Below are 22,942 nucleotides of genomic sequence, written 5' to 3' on the forward strand. Positions count from 1 at the left end.
CTCTGTTGTGGTGAGAGAATGAAGACAGAGCAAGGCCCAGAACCCTTGCAGTGCCTGGCACATCACTTGCACTGCAGAATGAACAAGAAACACGGGCAGACAAATGACTAGAAGACTGCAGAAAAGAGCAAATGCTTTGGTACTTCATAAAAGGAAGAAATCACACTATGTTATCTTATCTCTTTTATTGCTGACACGTGAAGTACAGGGAGGTAAGAAGAGCTCTTTCGCTGGCTGAGTCAGCAAACGAAGGCCTCCAATGGTAGGCATTAAAGCCACAGCAAAGAGCAAGGGAGATGTGGCACCTTCCTTCATGGAGCTTACAGTTCTCCAAGGAACCGCTTCCTCCAAAAGGATGGCAGGACAATCACCACCCCTATCCTTGGATAGGCCCATGGTTGCCATCTCAAAGATGGAAAATGCAGCCTCACCAACTGCATGAATAAATCTGAGTGGCTGAGAAACCCTTATTTCTACACGTTAAAAGGTGACTCCCCATCGGAACATACAAAATAAAACAAGAGGTACAGAGTTGACTAATGCAAACAGCTTTGATGGGCTGGAGAGCTATATACAAAAGCTCTGATACTCTGGGGTCAAAGGGCTCTTAGCAGGTTGTGTAGATGTCATGGAAAAATTAATGCACAATTTTTCACTCGTCACTTAGAGAATGAATTTTTAATACATTAATAGAAATTGAAAATTGTGGCATTTGTAAGCAAATTTTTATCAGGAAATTAACCATGCAACAATGTAATCAAGGGCCCCACATTAAACTATTACTATTTATATAATGAACAATGGAACATTCAAGATACTGTGGTGCTCCATTACACCTGGGAGATCATGTATTATATTCATTCCCTTCCTCTCCTCTCCTCTCCTCCCCTCCCCTCCCCTCCCCTCCCTCCTCCTCCTCCTCCTCCTCCCCCTCCTCCTCTTCTCACTCACTCCGTCTGGGTGAGCAAGTCAGAACTAATCACGGGTGTAACTTCACTCTCATAAGTCATCATTCCTGCCATCAGTAGAGCACTGTCATTTCTTGTTATATTTGTGTTCATATGTCTATGTTCCCAACTAGTTAGTTTATGAGAGGTAGTCTCTTGAATTCAGTGGCCATAACTTTATCTTTTTTTCTCAGGTGTCTAGTACAGTGCATGAGACACTGATAGGGCTCAGCTGTTGTGGAACTTTGATTGCGATTCACTGAATTCACTGTCCTATATCGGTTGAACCATGAACAAAATATAAATATTGATAATTTGACAGTATTTGGAGAGAAGCAAAAACCCAAAGTTAAGCTAATGCCATTCTCTACTAAAAATTAGTCTGAAATGCCTCTTCAGAGGCACAATAAGGGAGCAATGGAAGCAATTATCACTTAACTACAAATCTGCAAATCACTTCTTGATTTTTACCCACCACCCCCCTCCAGCATACTTGATGGTTTCTAATGGCCTAGCATAAAGACTTTCTGACAAATAGGAATGCAAAAGTAGGCATGTCACATGTAAAGATAACCAATGACGTGGCCTTCAGATATATAATAAATGGGTTAAAATAAGTCAGTGTTGGCTTATAACTAGTGATTTTAGTCTTGGTTTAATTCTGTAACTACAGAATAAAACAGACCAAAGTCAGAAAGGTCTATCCAAAGTGGTCTTGATGTGAGCTAATGTGAGTTTCCCATCATTGAAAATCCTAAAATAGACTTGCGATGGTCATTTGTTAGGGATATTATGAAAAATATACAAGCATCAGGTCAGGAAATTCTACTGAATGCCCTTCAAAGTCCCTTCCATTCTGGATATTCTGAAATTTTTAATATTTATTTATTTATTTATTTAGAGACAGAGCACGAGCAGGGGAGGGGCAGAGAGAGAGGGAGACACAGAATCCGAAGCAGGCTCCAGGCTCCGAGCTGTCAGCACAGAGTCTGACGCAGGGCTCAAGCTCACAAACCGCGAGATCATGACCTGAGCCGAAGGATATTCTGAAATTTTTAAATCACTGCACACTCACACACACACACACATACACACACACAGTTATAAAATGCCTGCCTGAAACAGACTATGATAACAAAAAAATCTTTTGCTGGACAAAAATAAAGGTAACTATTATTTTTCAAATAGAGAATGGATTATTTACTTTCAATAACATTTAGAATACAAATGTGAAACTTCAATAATCTCTATATGCAATCTAAAATAATGAAGATATAACACTCATTCAAACAGCATTATTTTATTTAGCACCTACACATCAGAGAAATTCTAAATGCCAGGGATACATAAGTGCATTAGTGTCCTACTGCTGCTGTGACAAATTACAAGTTTAGTTGCTTAAAACAACACAGATTTATTATCTTAAAGTTCTGGAGGTCAGAAGTCCAAGATAGGTTTTGCAGAGGTGCCAGGAGAGCTGTGTTCCTTGTGGAGACCCTTGAGAGAGTCTGTCCCTTGCCTTTTCCGGCTTCTAGAGACTACTGCTTTCCATGGCTCCTGACTGTATTACATTAATCTCTGCTTCCATTACCATATCTCCTTCTCTAATTTTCATGCCTCCTTCCTCCCCTTACAGGCAACCCAGTGATTGTATTGGGCCCACCCAAATAATCCAGGATAATCTCCCCAACTCAAGATCCTTAACGTCATCACGTTTGCAAAGTCTCTTTTGCCATGTAAGAAAACACATTCACATATTCTGGGAATAGAAACATGGACATCTTTAAAGGATCGTTATGCTGCCTACTATAAGGAATGAATAAATGAGATCCCGTCAACATGGGGTTATAATCAAGTGGGTGAAACAAGAAAATAAATATACAGATATGTGACGTAATGTCAGGTAATCACCAGGGCTATGAAGAGAAGTCTGGGTAACGTGCTATCTTACAATATAGCTTCATTGATGATGTATTTTTTTTTTTAGTAGGAGAGGTAGAAAATAAATTTTAAGCATCTCAAGTTTGAGACACTTCCAAAGGGGATAGTCATGAATGCCACTGGAAGTATAGGATTCTAGATTTCTGTGGAGAAGTTGTGGAGAGTGATAAGTGGTATCTATTTACCAGTTTTTATAAATGAACAGCCAGATGAAGAGATACACAAAGCAAGGTCTGGGAAAAGTCCCAAGTACAGGAGCTTCTGTCTCCTTGAAGTTGGGGTGCTCAGCATATAAATATTATAGCCATGGGCCTATGATCACTTGGGTGGGGGAGTCAAACAAGAGAAGAGTTGCAAAGACTTCAAAAGGCAGGAAGAGAAGGAGCAGGAAAGGTGACTAGTGGCTCATGACGTGGGAAGGGTGGTGATCCAAGTGATGGAAGACTTTCAAGGAGAAGGAGGGGTCACCAGGACCAAGTCCTGTAGAAAGCCTGAGATAGATGGATCACTGGGGCCGTGACACAAGCAGAATGGTGGGGACAAAAATCTAATTGAGGTGGATTCAGAAGAGTGGAAAATGACGAAATAAAGATTGAATATAGGCAGCTCTTTTGGGGAGCTCTGCTTTAAAGGGGAACAGAGCAACAAGACAGGAGCTGGAGAAGGAAGAGGGGTCAGATGAAGTTTTCCTTTTTAAAGATGATGGAAAAGATCTAGTAGCAGAAGGAGAGCACTGATGTCACAGGGCCGTGAGGTGATAGCTACTCAGTGAATGAGTTGGCTAGGCAGTGCTGAGTGCCCTGGAACTTTGTGTAAACACACTTAAGGTGCAATCAGTCAGCATGACTGTCTAGTCAAAATCAGTTGCTTGGGTGTTAGGGCAGAGTAGGCAAAGAAATAGATTTAACCAGGTTGAAAATTTCTGGGTGAGTACAACAGAGGGAGGAAGGGACAAGAGCATGGTCGTAATAATGGACTACAGAATCTGAGGAAAAGGAGAGGGACGCAGACACAGGAGGTGGGCAGTGACAAGGCAGGAGGCTCAATGGATCGGAGACCCTTTTAGAGTTGATGAATTATCAAAATTGGAGGACTGGAGGAAGTGGTGGCCAAAGAGTAGGAGGCTTTACACTGAGTTTACCATCAGCACAAAGGATTCAGACAGTCACTGGGTTCATCTGAGATTCCTGACAGAGAGAAAATGGCTGTCTTTCAGAAGTGACTCAGAGTGTTGCTCTATCTTTAGCTCTCTCCTTCAGATCAGAAGCCTGTGCTAACAGGAGTAGATAAACCAATCAGGAAAACAGAAAAAGGAGCTATAGAGTCACCCGTGTGGGATTGTCACAGGACCACAGCACAAGATTCATTCGCAATTTCTAAAATTGCTAGGAAGGAAATCCTGAAGGAGGTAACCACATCTCTTCTATTGTGTACATCTGCACAGCGTATTGTATAACCTTGTAAAAACATACCCACCTGTGCCAGTCTTACTGGCTTAAGAGTATCTCTTGGATAAAATCAGAGAATGTCATGTGAAATTTGTGTCTCCCAAACTAAATTGGCTGAGCTGACAAAGACTTCTGCTTGTCCCTTGGGAGAAATCATATGTCTTTTCTTCAAAGAAAGAGCCTTCAGGCTTCAGGGATAAGGTTTTACAGAGGGTTTTGATTTTTCTTCTTCAAACCAAATTGGAAATTTTGTTTTTGTCAGAAGACTTGAAAAACACATCCCCATGCAGCTATCAACTATAACATCTGAATGTTTAATTCAATCCCCTTGGAAAAGGCAGCTGTGGCAACAAATCAACTGTCTGTCTTTGTCTTTAATCTTCATTCTCATCTCTAGAGAAGCTTATTAACTTTGAAGGATACACGAACTTGCAGGATACAACGAGGACATATAAAATCTGTACAAAAACGGCCTTATACGATTTACCTCTTACATGATTAGGCAAACGCAAACTATGACACTTCACTCTTTGTTTAAAAAAAGTGTGTGCATGTGCGTGTATCTAAATTTTGAGGCAGGTAATAGCTTATATTATACAATGATGTGTTTCTTAAAGATATTTTATATTCAAGTATTACATCTTGGAGAAAATGGAAGTTTGACGTGGAAAGCCATATTTGGTTTAGTTTCACCCACATGTCTCAAAAGAGCCATCTGTTCACCTTTTAGAAAACTGCCCTTCTCTGTGTGCACAACAGCAACCAAGAGAAATTAAAACATGAGTGAATAAGAAATGCAACCTCACTGCAATCCTAACATTTTTTTAGGTAGGCTCCATGCCCAGCATGGAGCCCAATGTGGGGCTTGAACTTACAATCCTGAGATCAAGTCCCGAGCTGAGATCAAGAGTCAGATGCTTAACGGGTGCCCCATTACTAACATTTTTGGATGAATCAGTAATCCTTCTCTTTTATCCAACTAGTAACTGTCTTTTTAAAAAGTGCCAACTATGCTTTAAAATTTTCAGTAAAAATGTATAGAGAATAATAAAGCAACCTTAAGAAAGAAAGCGGACCCTTTTCTGATCTTCTTTCCTTTCCCTTTTAAAAGATAACACCATCTTGAATATGTTATCTATCATCCCAATTCATGTCCCTTTACTTTTTACCACATCTGTAGCCATCCCTAAATAATAGTACAGCTTTTGCATGTATTAGAACTACACATTTAAAAAATGCAATGCTACTGTATTATATCCTTTTAGAACTTTTTGTAAATCAACAGTTTTTGATTTGTCTATGGTGATGCAGCCAAGTCTAGTTCACTTTCACTGTCAAATACTATTCCGCTGATCGACTAATCTACAATTTATACATTCTTTCTACTCGTATTAAGGGTTACAACGAGCAGTCTTATAAATATCTCCTGTATACAGGTGCAACCGTTTCTCTAGACTGGAAAAGTCATAGTTTTACCACATATTTTCCGAAATATTACCCAGACTTATTCTCATATGAGAAGACAATCTCCCCTTTTTCACAAAATAAGTATTTAATTGTTAGACATTTTAAATTTTAACAAAATTATGGCCAGGAAATGGAATTCCATGGTTTTCATTTCACTGTGCATTTCCATGATTACTGGTAACCTGAGTATATTTTATATGTATATTATCATTCTTCTGTAAATTGTCTGTTTAAACCCTCTGTCCACTTTTTAATTGGTCTACCTCTCTTCTTCCTAATTTAAGAGTTCTTTATACATTCTGGATACCAGTACTTTGTTGTTTATATGTATAATATGTCTCCTACTCTGTGGTTTGTCTTCACTTCTATTTTATGGGATTGTCTTTATTCATACAAGTTTTTGTTTTAAATGTAGTCAGATTTGCTAAATCTTCCTTTGTAATTTTTGCATTTTGTATTGTGTTTAAGGAATCCTTGCCCACTAGGAATGTATAAGTATATTCTCCTGTTTTCTTTTAGATGTTCTGAGTGTTGTTTTTTGCATTTAGGCCTTTAACCCCTCTGGTATTGATTTTGTTTGTGGCTAAAAGTAAGAAAATAATCATATATTTTTTCCCAATTAGCCAGTTGTCCCAGCAGCATCTACTGAATGGTCTATTTAGTGACCAGTCCATCTTCATGTGTCTGCAAAGCCGGGCCTTTCACGACCGACCATCTGTAATTGTGTGGCTCTGTTTATGTGCTCCCCATTGTGGGCTCTCTGTCTCCCTGTAACAATACCACATTTAGAGCTTAATGAATCTCCAATCCTCAAATTTCTTCAAAACTGTCCTCTTCCAAAAATTGGCTATTTTTGGCCCTTCCTCTTCCATATGAGCTTTAAAACCAACGTTTTAGGTTTCATTAAAAATCTTACTGGGAGGAAAATAAATAAATGTTAAAAAAAAAAAGCGGGGGGGGTGGTGCACCTGGGTGGCTCCGTTGATTGAGCATCCGACTTCGGCTCAAGTCTTAATCTCACGGTTTTTGAGTTCGAGCCCCACATCGTGCTCACTGCTGTCAGCACAGAGCCTGCCTGCCTTGGATCTTCTGTACCCTCTACCACCCCTTCCCAGTTTGCACTTTCTCTCAAAAATAAATAAATCTTAAAAAAAAATCTTACTGGGAGGTTTATTAGAATTGCCTTGAATTTGTAGATTTATTCAGGAGAATTAACGTCGTAATGACATTGAACCACCCTATCTACAAACATGACATTCCAAAAATGCCATGTAATGTTTTATTAATTTCATGTTATTCTGTATTCTCTGTATCATTTCAATCTTAACATATGTGCCTCAAAAACAAATATATCACTACCATGTTAGTATCATAATAGTTATTCAGACAGTGCCCAATTTACGATGATGTTTCAAATTACAATTTTTCAAATTTATGATGGTGTACCAGCAATACACATTCAGTAGAATCACAATTCAGATTTTAAATTTTGATCTTTTCCTGGGCTATCAACATACATGGGGTATGATGCTCACTGGTGATTCTGGGCAAGGGCAATGAGCCACAGCTCCCAGTCAGTCACACAATGTCAAAGGTAAACACCTGATACACTTTCAACCATTCTGTTTTTCATTTTCAGTACAATATTCAATAACTTACATAAGATATTCAACAACTCATTATAAAACAGGCTTTGTGTTAGATGATTTTGCCCAACCGCAGGCTAATGTGGAGTTAGCACAATTAAGATAGGCAAGGCTGAGCTATGATGTTTGGCAGGTTAGGTGTATTAAATGCAGTTTATCAGGATGTAACAGTGTTGGGAAGTCGAGAAAGATCTGTACACAGAAAGCCAACCAGATCAACAAGTCAAAGTATATCCTCAAATAACCATCCTCAGTATTTTTGTGAAACATAAAGCTATCCTAGAATCAGGGGCATTATTTGGAAAATGTTTTTGAAAAATTATTTCCTGAGCTTGCTTATTCTCAGAGATAAATGATGCCGTTTCCTTCTCACAGGCTCTATTCTCTGTTCCTCAAAACTCTTCAAGTGCCAGATTCAAAAGAAGTGAGCTGTGTGTTAAAAGTCATGAGATAATTCTTTTCAATTGTACACACAAAGTAAATCATGCTTTGCTCACTTGAATAAGACTTTAGCTCCCTTACTGTATTTGTTTTTTTAATGCAACGAAGAGGCAATTTTAAGACAAGAATTTATCCAATCATTTAACAAAGCTACAATTCAGAAAACTGGCAAGCTTTACAGAACATCTTTTAGAGAGCAAATATTGTATTTATTTATTTATTGTTCTATTCATCATGTAGCATAATGTGAATATTATAGTACAATTAACAATAACTGTGATTATAACAGTTATATATATTCACAGCTGGGTATGAGAACCACTCTTCTGTCTATTTATCATTCATTAAACCTTTCAAAAAACAGAGAGTGAAAGCTTTCTATGAGAATTCAGTATACACAGTGTACATTGTATTAGTTGACTTTAATTTGCATCTGCTAAATAGTGAAGTCTTTCCTTATCTTCCCCAAATAGATGAAATTTGCCCCTCATTTAAATCTCTATAAAAATTCAATTTTACTTCTTAAGACAATTAACAATTTTTCCTTGCATTTCTGCTATTTGTAACATCATGTAATTTTCTATGCTATAATATGGTGGCCATGTGAATGGGACATCAAGTCACACAGACCGTTAACCCTGTATCTTCTGTGTATTAACTGTATGACATGGGACAAATTACTTGACCTGTCTAGGCCTTAGTTTCCTCACTTATAAAATGAAGAAGACGATATTGAACTACATCATAAGGTTGTTGTGAAAATGTAGGTAAAGAGATTAATACAGGGGCACCTGGGTGGCTCAGCTAGTTAAGCGTCCGACTTCGGCTCAGGTCACGATCCCGCAGTTCGTGGGTTTGAGGCCCATGTCAGGCTGAGAGCCCAGAGACTGCTTTGGGTTCTCTGCCTCCCTCTCTCTCTCTCTGCCCCTCACGTGCTCACGCTCTTGTCTCTCTCTCAGAAATAAACATTTAAATAATAAATAAATAAATAAATAAATAAATAAGTAAATAAATAATATAGAAGAGTTTAATATATAGTTTGTATTCACTTACCTACCATCATCAGTATTATCTTATTATGTCCTGTCCCAAATCTTATACAATCTAAATTACAAGCTTCTAGAAGGGCAGAAGCCATAGCTACCTTTCTTTACACAGTGACACTTTGCTGAATAAGGTGTAAGGGTCACACAAATTAATAAAATTTGTTGAATTAAAGATATTTCTCTATCCATTATACTCCAAGGATCTCTTTTATACTCCTCTTTATATGTCTGGTTTCTCAAATGAAATAATAAGCCATATAAGGGCTGGTTGCATTTCAATAAATAAATGAATGAACCATAGTAAATAAATGCTATCTGATGGTAAATGAGTAAGTATATGCTGCATGCACATGTAAAATTAAAATCACTGTTTGACAAATCAAAATAAAATATTAAGACATTTGCAGATGTAATTTTAAAAAAGAAAACAAACAAACAAGTTTTCCATTGTCAGGCAGTTGCCTGAAAAATGTATGCAATATTTTTAAAAGAAATTTAGTAGGCAAAGATACAACACCTATTTAAAAATTTGGTCTCCTCATTTTAATGGATAAAAAATGGTTTCCTGATTTTAATACAGGAAGCCAATCTAACATCAAACATTTAAATGTATGAATCTCATCTAAAATATTTAACCCCTTGATGAAGATTATATAACTGGATGTAGTTGAAAATTATGGCATAAAACCTCCAGGAAGAATAGCTTATGAGTAGACCATCAGTAACAGATATTTCATTATAAATAACTGAAAATAAGACGCTATGATAACAGTGTACTCTTTGATAGAGATACAATATTTTTCTTTGTTACATTTTTGTGTGTCGAAAGATGTGGGTGTTTCCTCCTTTCTTATTTTGCTGGTGGAAGAAATCCAGAAGCCAAATACAATAAAAATAATGACTGCATTTATAGACAAAGATTTTTTTTTTCTTTTTAACTAATTACCATACTTTTTAACTAATTCCCCCCCCATGGTAATTGAAAGAAATAACTTTCAAATACTGTGACAAAACTCACTTTCTACCCCTAGACACGGCTGAGTAAGCATTAAGGTCTCCCTTCCTGCCCCATCATGCCTAAGTCAGAGTCTCCAAGAGTCCCAACAGCTGTGGAAGCTCTTTATTGGAGATGTGAACTTTGAAACAACCGATGAGAGTCTGAGGAGCCATTCTGAGCAATGGGGAACACTCACGGACTGGGGGTAATGAGAGATCCAAACACCAAGCACTGCAGATGCTCTGGGTTGGTCACATATGCCACCGTGGTAGATGCAGCCACAAATGCAAGGCCACACAAAGTGGATGGAAGAATTGCGGAACCAAAGAGCGCTCTCTCAAGAGAAGATTCTCAAAGACTTGGTGTCCACTTAATTGTGAAAAAGATTGTTGGTGGCATTCGAGAAGACATTGAAGAATATCACCTAAGAGATTATTTTGAACAGTATGAAAAAGTTGAAATGACTGACATCATGACTGACAGAGACAGTGGCAACAAGAGGGACTTTGCTTTTGTAGCCTTTCATGACCATGACTCCGTAGACAAGACTGTCATTCAAAAACACCACACTGTGAATGGCCACAACTAAGGAGAGCCCTATCTAAGCAAAAGATGGCTACTGCTTCATCCAGCCAAAGATGGCAAAGTGGTTCAGGAAACTTTGGTGGTGGTCGCGAAGGTGGTTTTGGTGGGAATGAAACTTTGGTCATGGAGGAAATATCCATGGGTCAGGTGGCTTTGGTGGCTATCAAAGTGGTAGTGGTTATGGCGGCAGAGGGGATGGCTAGACTGCATTTGATAATGATGGAAAGTCATTTTAGGGGTGGCAGGAGCTGCGGTGGTTTGGGTAACTACAACAATCTTTAAATTCTGGACCCAGAAAAGGAGGACATTTTGGAGGCAGAAGCTCTGGCCACGATGGTGGTGGAGGCCAATACTTTGCCAAACCACGAAACCAAGGTGGCTATGGTGGTTCCAGCAGCAGCAGTAGCTATGGCAGTGGCAGAAGGTTTTAATTACTGCCAGGAAATCAAGCTTAGCAGGAGAGGAAAGCCAGAAAAGTGACAGGGAAGCTACTGGTTACAAGAGATTTATGAACTCAGCCAAGCACAGTGGTAGCAGAGCCTAGCAGCTACAGAGAAATGTTTTAGACAATACTTATGTGTATGGGCAGAAAAGTCGAAGACTATTTGTGATTAATTATATACAGGTTGTTTTACTTTCTGTCATGTGGACAATATAAGGCATTCCAAGAAAGGGTTTTAATGTAGGGTGTTTTTGTTGTTTTGTGTTGTTTTGTTTTGTTGCACCCATGCTGCAAATTGCTAAATGCAATAGTCTGATCATGGTGCTGCGTCAATGTGTCTTTTTTAAAAAGGGGTGTGTAAAGTTAGCTTACTCGGAAGCCACCTTGGTAAACTACCTCAATAATGTAAAGTTAGAATTCCTTCAGAGTGACACCAGGTTCCATTTGAGATTTATTTGCGATGTGCCTGGACATGGAAGCCACAGTCTCCAAAAACTTTGGCGTAGTTGAACTGACAGTTGATGTGTTGTGACCTGGAGTTCATGGTGAAAGGGTCACCCAAGGAAAGTCACAGAGTTTATTTGGTGATTAATATGATTGTTGGCACATCCTATGCAATATATCCAAATTGAATTATGGTATCAGATAAAAGTATAGATGGGACTGAAATTTATGTATCATCCATTATCAGGCACAATTAATAAACGACTTAATATCCTCCTGGAAAAAACAAATACCATCATAAAATTCAAACATACTTTTCACAGGTGCCATGAGTCAAAGAGAACATAAACCAGATTCTCTGTGTAAAAGAGTGGTTAGCAACCAGGATAATCTGTGTGCGGACGTGCACTCCCACACGCACACACACGAAGAGGCAGGAAGTTCTTAAAGAGGAAGCTGTGGGGGCGCCTGGGTGGCGCAGTCGGTTAAGAGTCCGACTTCAGCCAGGTCACGATCTCGCGGTCCGTGAGTTCGAGCCCCGCGTCAGGCTCTGGGCTGACGGCTCGGAGCCTGGAGCCTGTTTCCGATTCTGTGTCTCCCTCTCTCTCTGCCCCTCCCCCGTTCATGCTCTGTCTCTCTCTGTCCCAAAAATAAATAAACGTTGAAAAAAAAAAATTAAAAAAAAAAATAAAAAATAAAAAAAAAAAAAGAAAGAGGAAGCTGTGCCACCACTAAAGCAGGTCCAATACTTACAGCCACCAAACATGACCAGTTTTATCTGTTCCATATTTTAGTCACAGTATGTATCAGATAACCAGTATCTCTCAAAGAGAACAGTCTGCTAATGATCCCTCTTGAGGAATGGGGTAAGATTAACGCTGGTCATCTGTTCATCATAATCACTAAAGTATTTACTACAGAGTGAAGTTTAGGGATCGCCCTGTGCGACCTTATGGCTTGATCAATCAATTAAAGATTCTCAAATCTATATCTGGACGGGATGCTCCATACCCAACCGATGTCTATTTCCTAACTTGGTAAACATGCCATTATTTAGCCAGCAGCTCCAAATTTAAGATCAGCCACCTCTTCTTCATTCCCTATATTACTGGTCTAGACCAAGAACTCCTCGCTTTGTATCTGGATTACCACTGCAACTGCCCCCTAATTTTCTATGCCCCCAGTCTCACCTCCCTCTTCTCCCTCCCTTAACACATTTTCAGAGTATTCTGAAATTCAGATTTGCTCATTACTCTCCTGCTTAAAATCCTTCACTGGTCCTCCAAAGATTCTTAGGGTGAATTCAAAAAGCTTCAAATGGTATTCAAGGTCATTCACGATCCAGCCAACCAGTAATGTCCACAGTTTTCTGAATTCACCATCCCCTCTCAAGCCTTCTGGTCTATGTAGAAACTGAGCTCTGTCCTTGCTCCCTGTATCAGAAAAATTCTTAAAGAATCTGCTCAAGTATCAGCCCTGTTTTGGAGGTTATTTCTGATTAAAGTTTCTGTCCCCAATCCTAATTTTCTAGTCTGCACATACATATGTGTGCTTGTGCGCACACACACATACACACACACATTCCTTATTTAGCCACTCTGCTCATGCACTCCCATAGCAACTTAGGCATATATCACTATTTTTGGACTTAGTCTTTCATCTGTACATTCTCACTGCTTGGTATATAACAATGCTCAGCAAATGTATTGAATAAAAAGGAAAGAATAATCTATTCTAGCTGTCTCTTTTGCTCACCCTTCCCCTTGTAGTCACTGTTCAACTCACTTCACACTGGTTTGCACCTGTATTAGTCCATCGAAAAAGCCCTCCAAATCTCTGCTAAACTCATCAAACATTTTCTAGTCCTTCTCTTGGCTTTCAGCTATGTTGATATTACCATTTCCTTGAAACACTCCTCTCTTGGCCGCCAGGATACTACATGCTCCCATCCGTCCCTGGCTCCAGCCTTCTTTTCAGTCCCTCAGGCATATCAGCTCCCCTGCGAGCCAGTCTCTACACACACAGTTCCCTCTGTCTAGGACCCTCCAGTACTTCTAACCCTCTCATCTCAACTTCAGCTAAAGCTTCAGATCAGTGTTTCCCATATTTCAATGTAAATCTTATTAAAATGCAGAGTCTAACTCAGCAGGTCTAGGATAGGACTGGAGAATCTGCATTTCTAAGAAGGTTCCTGGTGATGCTTAGGCAAACCACGCGTGGACGACATTTTGAATAGGAAGACAAGTCAAATGTCTTTGCAGGGGAATGTTCTGTGATTCCACCTTACCCCCCACACTTGATGTAGTCAAATGCCCCCAATTCATACTCTGACCGTACCATGTAATTCCCCATGATATCTGTTGCTTACCATTATAACCTACATGCATCCTTCTCCCCAGACTCCTGCTTCCACTAGGACCTGGAACATTCATTTTTGAGAAATGAATGAACGATGCTTATTGAGCCCACTCCTCATAGGCCGAATCACTTCCCTTCATGACACTAACACAAGGCTCACCACCCTGAGCTCGAGTCCTGCAGAAATCCAGCTCATCTGTGCTTAGTTCTCTGAGCGATCTTCTATTCCTTCCCAAGGGTCACTCAACTGGGGCCTGCTGACCTATGGCCAAAGAGTAAATGGTTCCATATGTACTGGCCTTTTTATTCATCATAACAAGTGTGGTTTTGGCCACAGTTTCCATGTACAGTCAACCAGTACTCCAGATGCTCTTGTGCCAGGTATACCAGAAACAGAGTTAAAAAAAAGCAAATTCTACTTATCATGGCCAGATCCAAATCTCCCGTACTGGTGTGAGAAATATTTTGGTGCCAGCAGGGATAGAGGCAGGAGGAAAAGACAAAAACTTTTAGTACATTCTGATCTTTTTTTCCATTTAAAATTCATTGCCTAGATTCTCATAAAATCTCGATCCTTCTTGCGTTTAGGGAAAAAAATTGACTAAAAATGCTACTGGAAATATTATATAAGTTAATGACTAGATACAAGAGCTAGAATATCTGCATGAAAGAATGGAAGAGCTTAACTGCGTAAGACATACGACAGGCAGGACCGACGTCACAGTTGCCGAGAGAACTGCCTGGAGGAAGTGCCAAAGCAAAAACTAAAAATAAACAAAACATAGTCTGAGATACAAACTCCACGGATGTCATTTCCGTTGACTAACGAATAGTTAAAATAGTACTAGCTCAGTCGCACAAATAAAAAGATGTTAACACTTCATTAAAATGTTAATAATACATCTCAGAGAAAATTATTGCTCTCTAAATACAGAGTTTTAAGTATACTTCAGAGAAGAGATAATTTATTTTATCATTTATTTGAAATTAATTTTTTTTTCTCAATTCTGTTTGGTAAACCTATTAGTATATTCAATTTGAAAAATGGCGATGTATTTCTTTAACGACACTCTTATTTGCATTGAGATTGTTCATGTCACTTAATTGTATACCAGAAAGTGACTGTTTTTCCCAGAGGTGGGAGTAAAGGCTGTGACCCTCTGATATATTCATGCCCAAAATGTAAATAGCCATAGCTTTTTTTTTCTTTAAGTGGATTTTATTTATTTATTTATTTTTGTTTGTTTATTTTGAGACAGAGCCATTGTGAGTGGGGGAGGGACAGAGAGAGAGAAAGAGAGAGAGAGGGAGAGAATCCCAAGAAGGCTCTGTACTGCCAGTGCAGAGCCCAATGCAGGGCTCGAACCCATGAAGCTAGAAGATGATGACCTGAGCTGAAACCAAGAGTCAGATGCTCAACTGACTGAGCCACCCAGGTGCCCCGGTAAATAGCCATAGTTTTATGCATTTATAATTCACAGAATACTCACACATATAAATGATTTCTTAAAAAAAGAACAACATAACTTTTTAAATAGCACTAACATCTTGATTTTTTTCAGTAATTTTACTGTGTACTGAATTATACAGAAAGTACACAGAATTTTCTAAAAGTACAAATCTGGGAGAGTACATTTCTTAGTCAAATTTTTCAAATTTTCCATTGATTTTCCCAAGCACACAACTGTCTTCACTTTATATTAATAATGCATTTCCAATTCTGTTTCAGGTAAGAAATTATTGTAATTATTTATCATCCCCAAATTTCATTAAGTTATTAATTATTATCCCAAAGTTCATATTTCAGAATTTGGAATAACATTTCTCAGCATGGTAATTTGCCTGATACTAGACGTCACTTAAAATGAATTCATTTTACATAATATAATTTTACAGAATGGACAAAGTAGGGCACAGATCCACTTTACTGAACCTGAAGCTTCAAACAGAAGTGGTCCAAGTGAACCACAAGACGTCTCCCCACCTATGGGGACAAGGTAAGACACTGTAACACAATTATGTTACATAATGGCTCCCAAAGAGGAGATACGAGGGGGGTCTGAGGAGCAGAGAACGTGTAAGGACTGGATCCTTTGGAACTCTGTGATCTAAGAAATAATAACAGCAAGAGACAAAGAAAGTTCGGAGGAGACGGCTGGGATTCTGCAAATAAGTGTACAGCTGAAAAAGTGCCTCAAATCAATAGAAACAAACAAATAAAATATTCTGAGTTCGGGGAGACTTTCAAGCACTGCTCACAAGATTTCTAGCCCAGCAAACTAAGGATATTCACCAAGAAAACCTAGCTCCATTTAAAAATAAAAGTCAGTGGGGGGAAAAAATATAATAAAATACATAAATAAATAAAAGTCAGTGGAAAACAGGATTCACTTAATAAAAATCACATGTAACCAAATCTGATGGAAACTGATGTTATCATCTATTCTACAAAGGAAATAAAACCTGCACACACCAATAGCATTAACACCACCAAAGAAAACTTACGCACTTACAATTCCTGCCACAAAGAGTATCCTTTCTTAAAAAACAATGAACAAAATAAAAATGAAAATCAGTTAATAGGATGAGGTTGTGGATCTGGGGGGGAGCAGGAAAAGAGACCTCACAACAAAGCCCCGTCAAGGAGGTAAAGCCATAATATTATTATAAACGGGATTTAAAGATATGATAGCTCAACCGTTCTTACCAGGAAGCTATATCCACACAATCAGGCTTGAATAAGCTACGATGAGCACACCATATGGCACACCTCCTGGATAATCAATGAGAGACAGTGTGTCTTAAACACAATTCTCTTTGGTGAGGATTCTAATACTAAGCTAAGGATGTGTGTGCTTGCTAAAGTCTGGCATATGCAGAAGATTTAAGTACTCAGGCAAGTGGGAATAGGTAATGTATAAAATCCCAAAGTAGGCTCTGCAACCAATTATTTATAAGCATTGACACTAGGGCCTATTTCTCCATATGCTCCCAACCAGAGGTCCTCAATACTTGTCCCCGTCTCTCCCCTCAAAAATACTCATTAGGCTTTTTTGACTACTATATTACACGACACTGAAAACATATTTACAGGATAAGCCATGTTGATAACAAGGAAGCTAAAACTAGGATACAAAATGACAAGTCATGTGGTCTGGGTAGCTTAAGTATTTGGGCAGAAGTAGTGTAGGAGGTCAGAGTTTGAGCTCCGGATTTAGTCCCATCTTGACCCTAGCTTGCCTCCATCACTTCATGGTTGGTGTGACTTTGGTTACTTCAACCTCTTTAACACTAATTTGTGGAGAGAGACTATGTGCATTCTCAAGAAGGAGATAAAATGTTTAGTCGTACATAAAACGGTGGCTGTTTTTATGGAAACCACAGGCACGTAAGGAGAATGCTCCTAATGTCTATAATACTATATACCTGGATGAGCAAACACAAGATGGTAACGTTGGCAATCCTTTTCAAATTATTTTATAAATGGAATGCAACACCCATCAACATTCTAAAAGGATGTTTTTGGAGAACTGACAAAATAATTCTAAAGTTCATATGGATAAATAACAGGCCAGAATATCCAAGAAACATTTGAAGGAAAAGCTTGTGCACTATATTTTGAAGAAATACTTGAAGCAACAATAATGAAAAAGGTATGATAATAGATCGAGAACAAACAGATCAGTAAGACAGAAGACAAAGTCTCAGATACAAGTATATAACAGTTTAGTTTTAAGAAAGTAGAAATCAGTAGGGAAAGCAACAATACAAATGGAAGATAACTTTGTTAACTACAAATCTGTACCTTATAATCAAAATTAATTGATTTAGAATTTAAGATCTAATTGTCAAAAATAAAACCTTAAGAAGAGTAGCTAGAGATATATTCGGGGAGTAGGGAAGGACTTTCTCTGCATCAACTCCAAAGAAACCATAAAATTAAATTAATGATATTTTTCAAGAAGTTAATGCAACTAAACCTATCAATAATCAGAAAGAGAATTCAAGGGGAAATAACAAAGAAAACATACTGTAGATAGCAAAGGGGGTCAACCTTATTAATTAAAATGACCTAAGGATCTGGGGCACCTGGGTGGCTCTGTCAGTTAAGCATCCCACTCTTGGTTTCTGCTCAGGTCAGGATTTTGCAGTTTGTGGAATAAAGCCCTGAACTGGGCTCTGTGCTAATAGCACAGAGCCTCCTTGGGATTCTCTCCCTCCCTCTCTCCCCTGACCCCTGCTCATTCTCTCTCTCTCTCCCACTCTCAATAAATAAAATAAACTTAAAAAAATAAAATGACCAATTTTAAAATGAACAAAACAATAGAAAAATGGCCAAAACATACAAATAGGCAATTCTGAGAAATACAAATGAGTAGATATATGAAAAGAAGTCAAAGCTCACAAGTCACGGTTCTTACCACACACATCAAAATGGTAACCATGGGAGACAACAGATAGGTTAATTATTTCGACAGTGGTACTCATTTTACAATGTATTGATATATTAAAACATCACATTGTACATATTATAACTATATCCAGTTTTTGTAAAAAATGAATATTTTTAAAAAGCTCACAAGTTGTTAAAAAAATTAACATCTATTACAAAGACTTTTTAAAAATTAAACAATTAATAATTAAATAAATATAACACCTGATATATATGTTTTAAGGTATGGGAAATGGGCACTCCCATATATTATTAGTGGGAATCCAAATTTGTATACACATTCTAGAGCGAACTTAACTTACAGTTTGTTTTTAAGTTCTTATCCTTCTTTTTTTTAATGTTTACTTATTTATTTTGAGAGAGAGAAAAAGCGGGGGAGAGGGAGAGGGAGAGAGAGGGAGAGAGAGAAACTCCCAAGCAGGCCCTGTGCTGCCGGCACAAAGCCCAAGGAGTGGCTCGATCTCATGAACCATGAGATCATGACCTGAGCTGAAATCAAGAGTCAGAGGCTTAACCCACGGAGTGCCCCGGGAGCCCCTAAAGTTCCTATCCTTTGATTCAGTAATTCCTCACACAGAGTGTGCTTCTTGGTTCCAAATCCACCATTTAAACTTTGTTTTGTGATGCTGACACTGGGCCTCTCTGCAAGCTACAGCTTTCTCTTTCCAGTGGCTTCCTTGGTAGGCTTTGCCAAAAGGAGGCCAGAGGTCAGAGGAGAGAGACTCTTCCTCCTGTTTGATTGCTGCTTGAGTCAGCCTCTTCCCACAACAGCCTTGACCCTGACCGAGGCATGAGCACCAGGTGGCCGTGCCCCTCACAAGTCTGGGTCCACCTCTGCTGGGTATGTCCTCTGAGCTTGGAGGGCAGGGCCTCTTCTTCAAGTCTCTGAGCTTCTAACAGCAGCAACCTTCTCCTGGGAGACTATATTTTACATGTTACCAACAGTTGTCTCCTGGTAATTTTCTGTTTCTTGTATTTTGTGTGAGGGTGTACATGTGTTTTCTCATTTTTTTTTTTTTTACTACTTTTCATTCTTTGTATAATTAGGAAAAATTACTGCTTTTTTTTTTCAACATACATATTCACACTACACAGTGGTTAAAAGCACACTCTCTAAAGCTAGATAGAGTTCAAAATCCAGTTTTGTTACACACTGACTGGATGACCTTGGGCAAATTTCAGATGCCCAGGTTAGTATAAAATACATACAAGATGCTAAGAATTCCACTAAATGGATAAAAATATTTGTTTCCCTTGACAAAATTAGAATCATATTGCTCATAATACTGTTTTCACTTAATACAAAGATAAATAAAATTCATATTTAAAAACTTTGAAAAATAAAAATCACACTTCCCTATAAAGATATATAAGTGATTTTTAACTCTCACTTTGAAATAGTTTGAAACATACAGAAAAGTTGCAAAAATAATGAAAAGGACTCTCATATATCCATCTAGATTCATGCGTTGATATTTTCCCACATCTGGTATATCATTATCTATTTTTTTTTTTTTCTGAATCTTTTGGGAGAAGCTATAGACACTATGCCTCTTTTATCTAAATTACTATAGTGGATATTTCCTAAGGACAAGACCATTTCCATAAATAGAAATTTAGCACTGATACTATTATCTAATATTCAGCCCATATTACATTTTTGCCAATTGTCTTAATCATGTCCTTACATAGCAATTTTCCCACTGACCAAGGATCAAATCCAGAATCACACACATTGTATTTAGCTGTTGTTAAATATGGTATGGCTATATAATCCATCTACTAAAAAAAAAAATAATAATCCATCTACTGATATATACTATGCTTTTATTTAACTAATACTCTCTAAAAGGACATTTGATTTGTGTCCATCTTTTTGTTATTATAAATAATGCTGGAATAAAAATAACTTGAAAATGAAATTATCTGAAGTCTTTGACAGTACATCTTAGTATTTTTTTTAAAGATGATTTAGGATCTTTAGGATGATCATTTAGGATTCAGCAGGAAAACAGAAATCACAACAGTTATTTTAACAGAGAGAATTTAATACAGGGAACTGGTTAAACAGAGTTTGGAAGCTTGTAAAGGCTAAAAGGGAGAATGGAGGTAAGAAGAAATAGTAAATGCATGAAACAACTACCTCTCTGGGGCTAGAGGAACAAAGGAAATAGGCTGGATTATTGGAAACTGGGCACTTAGGGGCCCCCAGCTAACTTGAGATGGTTTGTTCAAAGGAGAGAAGAGGAGTGTTCATTAAAAAGATATTCTGAAAAAGAAGAGGAAATGACTGGCATTCCTTCTCCATCTCCCCTTCAACTCAAAACAAACAACAAGTAACTTGTATGTGCTTTAGTAAAATAATCCAAACAAATACATGAAAAGTAAAAGAATTTTGCCACCATAAACACTGAAACCTAGCAAAATCCTGTAGCGATTTGGAAGGCAATTTAAAAGGTACATGTAATACACAAACTGGGCTTTATGGCAGCCATCATTACCTCATGCAAAGGAAAGAGAAAACGCTGGAGGAATTATTTTTTTTTAAAGGTAAATTATACTAAAACATTCTCTAGTTGTAAAAATCCATTTGAAATGCAAACGATCAGGGTCGGTTCAAAGCAACAGTTTTACCTATGCTTGAGCATGTATGACATACCCACAGTATGGGACCTTCTACTGATGCTTACCTCAGAAAGTAAAAGAAAGGAAATTGAAAGACACAGAAAGAAGTAGACAAGGACCAGCACTGGGCCTTAGTAACCAGTTCACTTGGATTATAAGGGTTTTTAATCTCTCTGAAGCCCTAACATATTTTACAAGTCCTAATTTCATAAAGTCCAAAGAAATGACTGAAAATTCTTATTAGCAGACTTGCTGACTACTTCTGCCAAACAGTTAACTGCCAAGTGGCTAAACAGAGAGAAGGACAAAGCCACCTAGCTTTACTGTGTCTGCAGCACCCAACAACTCAAAACCAGACAGGTAGAGATGTACAGAACCGCCGAAAGCAGAGTTCACGGTTTTCCACGAAACTCTGACAGACCCACAGGTGGCATTTACTCCACAGTAAATCATCCTCTGGGTCAGCAGCAGGAAGCTCATTATGGGCTGACGGTCCAAGAGACTGGGCACTTTTCAGAGTGCTACTGTAGTAATTTCCTGTGTGAAAAGCTCACTGCTGTTCTTGCATTCCTCAGGGTGCATTTCTTCTCATCTCAGAGGATGTTGCTCTTCCACAGGAAGAGGAAGGAACCAGTTGTTACTGGATGTGTGGGCAGAGAGAGCTGTTGGGCATTTTCAGCATGCCTCAGTCTCAGCTGTGGGAACTGGGGGTGCGGCTTAGGGCCCTAGACTCGGACCGAGTGTAGTCCTGCAGCAGTTAGGAGTCATAGCTTACAAAGACAGCATTTCTGACTGACTGGGTGTCATGGGATCTACCCCCAAAACCAAGAGCACACTATACACACTGTATGTTAGTCAACTTGACAATAAATTATATTTGAAAGAAGAAGGAGGAGGAGGAGGAGGAGGAGGAGGATGAGGAGGGGAGAAAGACAGCAGCTCAGGAATTTGGAAGGCAGAAATAATACCTGGAACTTCACACCTCCAGTTCCTAGAAATGTGCTAATATTCTGAAGGAAATTCTAAAAAGTGCTCTGTTGGACTCCTAAGTAACGTATTTTATACAATCTTTTTGGATAGAGTCTCTTTATTTTTGTTTGTTTGTTTTTACATTTCACAGAGAAGAGTTTAAGTCCTAAATCATTTTTGTTGAAATTTAATTAGAATAACAGTTTTTGGTAAAAGGAAACCCTCATTAATGTAAGCTTTCTTTCCTTGTGACCTGGAAATTGGGAATGAAGCTCAAATTAGTATATTTTTCAGTATAGCTAAATCAAACAGTTGGGACTTATGGCCATTATGATTTTTATTAAAAACTACATTTTATTTGAAAGAAAAAAAGAAAGCTTCTGACCCACACTATTAATCTCTTTTTATAGTTGTACTATCTTAGTAAATTTTACAGATGATGAGATCTGTGTCTTCTAAAAAAGAAAAAAGTCATGTTCCTTTAACAGACTAAAAAGTTTTAGTTGGATCCTTTTTTTAAAATCAAAAAACACATTTTTTAAAGGTCAACTATCACATTCACAACTGTTGGTAGTTTTTATAACATATGGGTCATGATATACTTCAAAAGCAAAGATACGACTAATTGAAAATAGTCTCTTTCCATCTCTAATATTTTCGCTCATATCTCTAAAATAACTTGTATCTGGAAAAAAAAAGTGGTGTTTTCTTTTAAATGGTAAAGGATCTGTGAAAACATTTTTCTTATCACCTCTGTTGATTATCATGTATGTCTTATTTGTAAAATGTCTTTTGCAATTACTTCATTTCTTACAATTTCAAAGGGCAATGTTTTAAAATTATTTCTCAGGGCGCCTGGGTGGCTCAGTCGGTTGAGCGTCCAGCTTGGGCTCAGGTCATGATCTCACAGTTTGTGAGTTCGAGCCCCGTGTCGGGCTCTGTGCTAACAGCTCAGAGCCTGGAGCCTGCTTCGAATTCTGTGTCTCCCTCTCTCTCTGCTCCTCCCCCACCCATGCTCTGTCTTCTCTCTCCTTCAAAAATAAATAAAAACACTAAAAAAAAAAAAAATTAAAAAAAAATTATTTCTCAACCCTGATAAGAATTCTTTTGTTTCTACTAAGCATCTTAGAGTT

The 22,942-nt window shown here is 38.2% G+C and overlaps 1 protein-coding gene across 3 annotated transcripts in view; it reads right to left on the reverse strand.

Moving 5' to 3' along the window:
• Nucleotides 1-22,942, reverse strand: part of POC1B (POC1 centriolar protein B) — a 97,321-nt gene that overhangs the window by 11,967 nt on the left and 62,412 nt on the right. The window contains exon 11 of one of the 3 annotated variants that reach the window (XM_047065224.1): nt 10,025-10,357. The exons of the other annotated variants lie outside the window; for them this stretch is intronic. Coding sequence (XP_046921180.1) covers nt 10,304-10,357 — 54 coding nt within the window. The 3' untranslated portion in view covers nt 10,025-10,303. Of the gene's footprint in view, nt 1-10,024; nt 10,358-22,942 lie in introns of those variants that run through there. 3 annotated transcript variants of the gene reach the window in all.

This window comes from Lynx rufus, unplaced genomic scaffold (genome assembly GCF_022079265.1).
Source record: "Lynx rufus isolate CCGP_SWC_20201006 ecotype Redwood Valley unplaced genomic scaffold, mLynRuf1.p SCAF_7, whole genome shotgun sequence".
Taxonomy (NCBI): domain Eukaryota; kingdom Metazoa; phylum Chordata; class Mammalia; order Carnivora; family Felidae; genus Lynx; species Lynx rufus.